The 10188-nt window shown below is 44.6% G+C and overlaps 1 protein-coding gene across 1 annotated transcript in view; it reads left to right on the forward strand.

Annotated features, from left to right (window-relative positions):
• HNRNPLL (heterogeneous nuclear ribonucleoprotein L like) overlaps positions 1–9953 on the forward strand; it is a 289432-nt gene extending 279479 nt beyond the window's left edge. Inside the window, 1 exon segment of the mRNA XM_029596807.1 lies at positions 8725–9953. Coding sequence (XP_029452667.1) covers positions 8725–8780 — 56 coding nt within the window. The 3' untranslated portion in view covers positions 8781–9953.
• Positions 9954–10188: the final 235 nt, after the last annotated feature.

The raw sequence follows: 10188 nt of genomic DNA on the forward strand, positions 1-10188 counted from the left end.
CCAGAGTCCACATTCAAAGGGGGACAGGCTATGGCAGCCATGTACCCACTGGACCCAGCGGCCAAAGACCTTCTGACATGCCCAAAAGTGGATGCTATGGTCTGCGTGATCTTGAAGTGCACCACTATCCCAGTGGAGGGAGATGCAGCCCTCAAAGATGCGCAAGACAGACGTCTGGAATCCATCCTTAAACAGTCCTTTGATGTCGCCGCTATGTCCCTACAAATAGCGGCCTGCTGCACTGTTGTGACACATGCCTGCCTATCACAGACCAGCAGCAACACCCCTGGGGAAGCCATGGAACCAGCAGTATCATTCCTCGCGGATGCTGCTTCCAACCTGGTACGCGCACCGCAGCTAGAGGTGTGTCATCAGCTGTGGCAGCCAGGAGACAACTCTGGTTCCGAAGCTGGTCGGCCGACGCGTCTTCCACATCGAGACTCACAAGGATGCCCTTCAAGGGATCCCTCCTGTTCGGCAGTGAACTAGAGAAACTGGCTGACAAATGGGGCGAGTCCCCACTACCGCGGCTACCGGAGGACAAAAGCAACAGAAACCAGCGTCCCTTCCCCCGATCCTCCAGGGCAGAGGTTCACAGCGCTTCAATCCATACAGAAACAATCAAGTGCCCCGCCCTACAGGCAGGAACCAGCCCTTTCGGAACAAGCACAACAAAAGGAGGAACAAGCTCGGGTCCAGGCCCCAGCCGACCCATCCAAGGGAAGAAGCCATAGGGGCCAGACTTGCCCTATTCTACCACAGATGGGTCGATATAACTTCGGATAAGTGAGTCCTAACCATCATTCGAGAGGGGTACTACCTGGATTTCCTACGAACCCCTCCAGACAAGTTCGTGGAATCCCCCTGCCACGACCCCTCCAAGAGGGTGGCAGTGGAAGCTACACTGACCAGACTACTGGCCCTCGAGACCATAACCCCAGTACCCCCACAAGAAATAAATACTGGGCATTATTCCATTTATTGTCCCCAAGAAAGCGGGGACGTTCAGGCCCATCCTGGACCTCAAGTCTGTCAACCGCCACCTGAGGATTCCCCGCTTCCGAATGGGAAACCCTAAGCTCTGTAATAAGGGCGATACAACCGGGAGAGTTTCTCACATCCCTGGATCTTTCGGAAGCCTACCTACACATCCCGATCCATCGGGAACATCAGCGCTTCCTACACTTCAAAATCCTGGACCATCATTACCAGTTACGAGCACTACCCTTCGGGATAGCCACAGCACCCCGGACGTTCACCAAGATCATAGTGGTGGTGGCGGCAACACTCTGGAAGGAAGGAATCCTCGTACACCCTTACCTAGACGATTGGCTGATCAGGGCGAAATCCCCAAAGGAAAGTCACCAAGCAACCAACAGAGTCAAAACTCTACTGGAGAGCCTCAGTTGGGTGGTCAACACAAACAAGTGTTGTCTGCAGCCCTCACATTCTCTAGAATACCTAGGAGTCCGATTCGACACCAAAGAAGACAAGGTCAGCCTGGCTCCCACAAGAAGATCAAAACTGAGGAACCGTTACAAATCCTGCTGAGCGAACCTCGACCCACAGCATGGGATTACCTGCAAGTCCTCGGTCTGATGGCATCCACACTGGAAGTAGTGTTATGGGTACGAGCCCTCATGCGACCCCCTACAGCGCTCACTCCTATCGCGATGGAATCCACTGTCTCAGAACTACGCTGCACGTCTACCACTCCCGGGCAGAGTCCGGACCCAGCTACGATGGTGGCTGCAGGTCAGCCACCTGAGCCAGGGAACAAGACTATCTTCACCAGCCTGGACGCTGCTCACCACAGACGCCAGCCTAAGAGAATGGAGAGCATACTGCGAGGAGCTAACCGCCCAAGGGCAGTGGAACACGGAAGAGTCGGGATGGAACATCAACCGCCTAGAAGTGCGGGCGGTCAGACTAGCCTGCCTACGGTTCGTTCACAGGCTCCGAGACAAAGCGGTCAGAGTAATGTTGGACAACGCCACAACAGTGGCCTACATCAACCATCAGGGGGGAGCCAGAAGCCAACAGGTGTCTCTGTAAATAGACCCCCTAATGTCGTGGGCAGAAGTAAATCTCCAGGAGATCTCTGCTGTCCACATCGCCGGGAAAGACAACATCACGGCGGACTACCTCAGCAGAGAAAGTCTAGACCAAGGAGAATGGAAGCTGTCGACCGCAGCGTTCCAAATGATAGTGAACCGGTGAGGAACCCCGGACATGGACCTGTTGGCAAACCGGTCCAACGCCCAAGTACCCAGGTACTTCAGCCGCAGGCGGAACCTCAGTCCCAGGGGATTGATGCCGTGGTACAGACCTGGCTACAGGGTACTCTATTATACTCCTTCCCGCCGTGGCCCCTTTTGGGCGCAGTCATTCACAAGATACAGCTACACAGGGGACTAGTACTTCTGGTGGCCCCGGACTGGCCAAGAAGACCATGGTACACAGACATGAGAAGACTACTGGCAGGGACCCCCCTGCCGCTGCCTCCACACAGAGACTTGCTTTAACAAGGGCCGATCCTCCACGAGGATCCAGCTTGGTTCTCTCTTACGGCCTGGCCATTGAGAGGGCTCGCCTGAGAGAGAGCGGATACTCGGGGGCTGTAATCGACACCCTCCTCCGAGCACGCAAGTTCTCCACATCCTTGCCGTACATTAGGATTTGGAGAGTATTCGAAGCCTGGTGCGAAGACCATGATGACATACCATGCTCAGTCAAAGTTCCCGCGATCTTGGAATTCCTACAGAATGGGCTACAGAAGGGATTGCCCCTCAACTCCATCAAGGTACAAGTGGCCGCATTGTCATGCTATGACACCAAGAACGAGAGCGACGGCATAGCTTCTCACCTGGACGATTCACGCTTCCTGAAAGGAGTCAAACACATCCGCCCACCCCTAAAGTGGCCGGTACCTCTTTGGAATCTCAACCTGGTCCTGGATTTTCTAGCAGGAGCCTCCTTCAGGCCCCTCCCGAGGACTGTCTCTCAGACTATTGACTTTGAAGACAGCATTCCTGCTGGCAATTTGTTCAGCCCGCTGCATCTTGGAACTGCAAGCACTGTCCTGCCGTGAGCCATTCCTCAGGCTTACCCCGTGAACCATCCAGCTACGCACGGTCCCTTCGTTCCTTCCCAAAGTGGTGTCACACTTCTATCTTAACCAAACCATCTCGCTACCAGCGCCGGATGAGTTTAAGAATTCGGAAGAAGCCCGATGTCTACGCCACCTCAACATCGGCAGACTTCTATCCAGATACCTGGAAATGTCGGAACCCGTACGAAAAACGGACCACCTATTCATCCTTCACAGCGGGAAGAGACAAGGGGAAGCGGCCTCGCGGGCAACCATAGCCCGCTGGATCAAGGAAGTCATCAAGGCGGCCTACGTAGAAGCAGGCAAGCTGCCGCTTCTACAAGTCAAGGCCCATTCTACTAGTCAAGGCCCATTCTACTAGAGCCCAGGCAGTGTCCTGGGCAGAAACCAGAATGTTGTCACCTGCCGAGATTTGCAGGGCGGCGACATGGTCCTCCATCCACACCTTCTCCAAGTTCAACTGCCTGGATGTTCAGGCTCGGGAGGACACGGCATTTGCGAGGGCAGTACTAAGTGGGTCACTGGCAGCCTCCCACCCAGTTCAGGAGTAGCTTTTATACATCCCATTGGTCCTGAGTCCATCTGCTACACACTAGGAAATGGAGAAATTACTTACCTGATAATTTCGTTTTCCTTAGTGTAGACAGATGGACTCAGCATCCCACCCTTGGCTGCCATCACTCATGGAATTTCAAATGATACAAGGGTAAGCCATGCTTTCCTTCACTTAGGACACCCACCCTACCGGGTGTCGATGCTTTCCGGTTGAGGGCACTGGCGGTCTCCAGCTATAGCCAATTCAACCAGTTCAAGTTTTATTTATTTATTTATTTATAGGTTATAAAGTTTAACCAAGTTATGAAGTTATTCAAGTTAATCAAATTAATCAGTCACACATATATCCACAATGCTTTTCGAGGAGAATACTGAAGAGCTGCACTTCCTGCAGCGGTATATGTACTAGGGCTGACATCAGATTTAAATCTGATCCGTCTCCAACTATCAGGAGTACATTATACCCATTGGTCCTGAGTCCATCTGTCTACACTAAGGAAAACGAAATTATCAGGTAAGTAATTTCTCCAATTTGAAACTCCGATGCACGATTAATCATAGATTCTCCGCTGTGAGAGCATATAACGCCTGTTCTAGCTAACTTGTATTGGCTTCCTGTTTCATGGAGGGTAAGATGTATTTTCAAGTCTTTCCATAGTCTTGCTCCATCAAGCATTCAATCAGCAGTACACCACTATTTACCTACTCATCCCTTCTGTTATTCTAACAAACATTTGTTATAAATGCTATCACTCAAGTTTCCTTGTTTAGAAGAATCCAGAGCATGGATTTTTTACATAGCCAGGCCTACATCTTGGAACTCTCTGCTGGAAGAGCTTAGAGCTGAACCAGATTTTCTTTGATTCAGAAAGCTACTTAAGGCTTATCTTTTTTTCTTTAGCCTTTCCCCCTTGAGGATCTAGAAACCACAGTTTAAATTGCCAGTCAATTATATGTTTTTGTTTTTATTGTTTGTTTGTAGTATGTCAATTTTATACTGATGTTGTATATTTTAACATATGTACATTATGATTATTAAATATGTAAACTGTTTCCCACTGTTACCTGCAAGGAGTCATATCAGTAACCCCTAACTGGACAGGTACTCCATTAGAACCCCTATGAGATGGTTCTAGTTCTTGGCACAAACTTGCAGCAGACTCCAGCCAGTTGGAGAATATGTACAGGGATATACATCCCTCCCAGGTGACCAACTCGCTTACTTTATCATTGGGGCCCTGATTAGTGTTCCTTCCCCTCTAGCATCTGAGAAGTGTTCAGGAATACTCTCTAACCCCTACCTGAGTAGATCGCTTGTCTCCAGATGACTACCTCTTATTCCAGGTTTCTGGATAAGTTGGGTAAGGCGCTTTAAGTGGACGTCCATAAGAACAGGGACTCTCGCACAGAAGTCTTTGGCCTTCAGATTCTAGATACTCCGGCAGAGCTGGCAGCCATTCCAATCCATGCTATCTTGCAAAAATTAGAAGCATTGTAGGGAAAATCCTGTGCCCCAGTAGTCAGAAAATTAGATCTCAAGTATAGTGTCCAGAAGTCTTCAGGTTTTGCCTCATCAATTGGTGGTGGTGGTGGTGGAGTCAGTGCTGAAAAGGACAAAGACGAGAATGTTCTCATATATTCTACCAGGGACTGGGCAACTTTGGTAAAAAGGTGTCCAGAGCTCCATGCTTCAATGCACATATTTCTGCTTAAAATTTGATATGGTTCAATACTTACTTGATTGTATTTAAAAAAAAAAAAAAATGGAAGCTATTTTTTTCCCTCCAGTGGATGGCTACACTGCATACCCACAGTGTGTATGTAGTCTTATTAGATCAGTTTACGATGTATTCAATTTGATGGTCCTCTCTTCATCAGCCTCCATTGGAGCATGCTGAATGTTTGAGGGCCAGCAGTTTGTGTAACAATGTCCTTGATAAGTTAGTGGGCGTCTCCTGTCTGGGAGATCATCTCTTCGGAGACAGACTCTGAGAAACTGTTGCTTAAATCAAGGAGCAACGTGTGGCTGAGCTCTCCACCAGCTCAGAACCATAGTCCATTTCAAGGCAGCCCTAGTTCAATTATGAGCAGTCATACTTTCAGCAACACAATTTCCGGCAATTCCAGTGGTACAGAGTTCCACCTCTGTTTCCACAGCAATTACTTCTGGCTCAAAGCCAACAGTTCAAAAGATGCGAACCAAAAGTGACACAGCAAATGCAGCCGAATCCTTGAACAAGTTTTTGACTGTTTGTTCAACCTAATATTCATCCTCTCTGGTAGGAGGGAGAATTTGCCTTTACCTGGAGGAATGTCACAAGATTACTAAAGACTATTGAATTCTCAAAATTGTAGGTTCTGCTTACTGCTTGCATTTCTCCTGGCTTCCCATACTTCACCATTGCTCATCCTTAAATCCAGATCTGCCTGGAGGTGGACTTGCTCCTCACACAGTAGGCAATAGAACTTGTCTTGTTTGATCAACATGGCCAGAGGTTCTATTCCTGCTAATTCCTTATCCCCCAAGAAATCTGGAGGATTAAGACCTATCCTGGATTTAAGAAACCTAAATAAGAATCTGCTTTGGAAGAAATTCAAAATGAACTCCCTCCACAGAATTCTACCCTTCATCCAGGGGGAGGAAGTGTGTTCTCAATCTGAAGGATGCCTTTGCTCACATACCCATCCATGCCACCTCCTGGCACTATCTACACTTTGTGATGGAATCCTCTCACTAACAGTATTTGGTACTCATCTTTAATTTGTCAGCATCACGAGGGCCTTTACTAAATGCCTAGCAGTAGTAGCAGCGCATCTCCATTATCAAGGCATCTGGTCTTCCCTTATGTGGACAACCGGCTAGTGATTATGACTTCCCAGGAAGAAGTACTGACCACCTGCAGAAGTCAATTCAGCTCTTAATCAATTAGAATTCCTAGTAAATTTTGAAAAATAGACTCTAATTCCATCTCAGAAAAACAAATTCATTGAAGCATGGATAGACTCTATACAAGAGAAAACATTTCTTCCAGCAAATCGAGACTTTTTTGATTGCTGAACACAGATCAGACAAAAGCCAAGGAAGTCCTAACTGTTCTGGGCCTCATGGCAGCAGCAGTTGATATAGTATCACTAACTAGCCTCCACATGCACCTCCTGCAATTATGGTCTCTGCTCCCACTGGGACCAGTTAATTCAGCCTTTGACAACCTTGGTGAATGTCTCACAGGAAATGAAACAAGAGCTTCACTAGTGGCTAGACTCTACATTCTTCAAGAGGGAGCACAAGTCTATTTCCTTATCAGGTGACATTAGCCATTGATGCCTCCACCCAGGAATGGGGAGCCCACAATGGGTCCCTTCTGCATCCAGGGGACTTGGTAATTAGCAGAAAGGCAGTTTCAGGTCAAACGTTTAGAACTGAGAGTGATCACATACCCTAATGGCCTTTTTGCATCTCCTCCAGGAGAAGAGCATTTTCATTCATCCAGACACAGCTTTGTGTCAGCAAACAAGGAGACACAGGGTCATGGACACTCTGCCAAGAGGTAATAAAGATATAGTAATGCAAACATTAAACTGTCTGCAAGCTGCCTACCTTCTGGGGATCACCAACATGTTAGCGGACTGCCTCAGCAGGGTATTTTGTGTGCACAAATGGTTCCTGCAGTAGTCAACAGCCAACAGATTATTCAGTCTTTGGGACACCCCTCAGTTGACTTTTTTTGCATCGGAAGAAAGCGAATTTGGATCCATTAAGGATGTGTTTTCTGCTCAACTGGATTTCATGTATGCTTTTCCACTGATCTTGTAGATAACCAGAATGGTACAAAAAGTGCTAAAAAAAAAAACCCAAAAACCATCCTGTCTGATTATCTGTGTTCTATGAAGTAAGAAGCTTTGGGGCATATTTAATGCAATATTTACTAAAACCTTAATGCCCTTTAGAAAATATCAAGTTAAAGCATGTCAACACATAAATACGTTTCTATGTGTATTTAACGTAAAAGCTTTTAATTACATATCTAAAATTGTATTTGCATTGATGATGGCATTAGTATGAATTTTTGTGTTAAAACACAACTAATATTAAATGTTAATGAACCAATTAGCATAACTTTGTATATTCAATTTTAACACAATCTGTATTAAATGCAAAACACATTCACACTTTACTAAATATATATCTCTTAATGCCAGAAGTTATTAATTTGTTGCATTGTCCAAATCCTATATAAGAAAGAGCTGGGCTGTTCATATCCTCTCCAACAAATTAATTCAGTTAATCTTAACTGCAGTCATGTTTTCTATGAACTGCTTTATAAGTTACTGTCTGTGTCTTGTTGCTGCCTCTGGCAGAATCCTGCGTAAAATCAGTTTTTCATATTTTTCTTACATTTATAAGTGTATCTAAAAGTTCTCTTCTAAGTTTAATAGAGTGAACATTATTACTTCTTGTGACTTCTTCATAGGCAATTATCCCAGAAAGTAATGTACTCATGACATATCCTTCAAAATACCTAAATTAACATAACAATCCATCCCTGAGCTTTATTTGTTCTAGAATTATTTTTTGCTAGCTCAAATTAATAATTTAAGGATAGTTTAAATGTATTTGTCATCAGTCTAAGTCTTGTGGAGCAGCTCCCCTTAAAAATAGTAGTATAGCTTTTCTTACCATGGCTTCAGCAGAACTGAGCATGTAGACTTTAACAGAAATATAATAGGTTTTTTTAATAGTGCCTTTTTTTTCCTGATATTAAACATGTGTACCAACATTTTTAGTCTCATGTTGTAGCTTTCATCAAGCTATGCCACTGGTATGTTGGTGAGCTTAACTAACAAATCTAGAAGTCTGAATGGCTTCTCCCCCTCCCCCCCCCCTACTGAGTTTCTTTATTCTATAAATATAGCAAATATCTTTTGGGGAAAAAAAAAGTTGGAAATGTTCACTTTTAACCTGTACTCTGAAGCAACTGTTAGGTTCAACTGAAGAAAAGACAGGAAAAAGAAAAAACCCATAACATTAAATTTCTGCTTTTGTTTCATATCAACAGATGGTTCTAACCCTTACACCTTGAAGCTCTGTTTCTCCACTTCATCACATCTATAGAGAGGCAGGAAGATGGCATGAGTTATATCCACCGTTGATACTTTGATGTGAGACCATATTCATAGGATCCAGAAGCGATTAATCAGACCTTGCCTCCATTTTAATTTTGCTCGTTTGATAATATACACAACTTAGAAAATATAAACACTGCTGATTATTTTTTCTCATTATTTACCTCTGTAAGATTAAGTATTAACTCCTTTTTTTTTTGTTTCGGTGAGTTCTTGTGAATAACCTTTAGATTTAAAATATGCAGAGGTGTGTTTGTTCTAACCTCTTTACTGAACAGATGTTTCTTTCCTTCCATTATCAACCAGCAAAGTGTTTTCCCACTATGGATAAGATAGCAAAAAGCATACGGTATCCTAAGATTCAGTGTAAAATTTTTTCTTGTATGTGTTCAGTTATCTTAATAGTGTTGCAGATGACTGTGGGTTAGATGTATTAAGCGATTTTTCTTATTTTGTGCATGGAGGGAAATGCTTGGTACATCTGGTCACATGTTATGTCAAAGAAACATTTGCACATCAGTGTAGGGAGTGTTTTTGTTTTGTTTGTTTTTTTGTTAGGGTGGGGACAGTGGGATTTAGCCCTATAGTTCATCCTTTTCTTTCAGCTCAGTTGGAACCAGCGCTAAGATTCTGGCACCATGAGATGTCATTTGCAAATACTTGAGGATTTTCCCCTATTTTAATAGAACCACCCTTGCTGTTCTAGTCTGCTTATTGTAGCAACCATCCTGAGCCTGGGAGCCATATCCCAGGACTCCTTCCAAAACCCCTTATGAGCTTTAAACCCAGCCACCAGATAACATCCTTAATGACCATGAGTCCCTCCCTTATCCCAAGGGCTGTGAACACTGGCTCTGCAGCATCCCTAATCCAAGTCAACCCAGAGTGTGAAACTCTGAGATCAAACCAGGGACCTTCCACACAGCCTCTGAGCTACCAGACCAGTCCACATTTCAGTGTTTTAATGAGTTTTCAGAATTATGTGCGCACACACATGAGTAAGTCACATTTGTTGTTTATTTTTAAAATTTAGAAATGAAGCGCATATGTTTTATAGTATACACTATTACTGTGTACTATTTTCACTCCTGTCCATTTGTATGCTATAATTTGTTGCTAGTACTACTTCCTGAATCAGTTTTATTAACGTTTGAATTCCAAAGTCCTGTGTTTTATTTATAGTTTCATTTTCACAGAAGATATCATTCCACTTTTCAATACAGTATGATAAATATTAAATACTTAACTAGGTAGGTAATAGCCTACCAATCCCAGTAGTAAAAATACACAACAGTTCTAAAAAGGTCTTTAATTCTGAACCTGATTGGCTGGGTGAGCCATGGACGATGGGGAAAACAAGTAAAAATATTTTGTACCTCTTCGTTTTGTTTTGTTTT

This window comes from Rhinatrema bivittatum, chromosome 3, assembly GCF_901001135.1.
Source record: "Rhinatrema bivittatum chromosome 3, aRhiBiv1.1, whole genome shotgun sequence".
Classification (NCBI taxonomy): Eukaryota; Metazoa; Chordata; class Amphibia; order Gymnophiona; family Rhinatrematidae; genus Rhinatrema; species Rhinatrema bivittatum.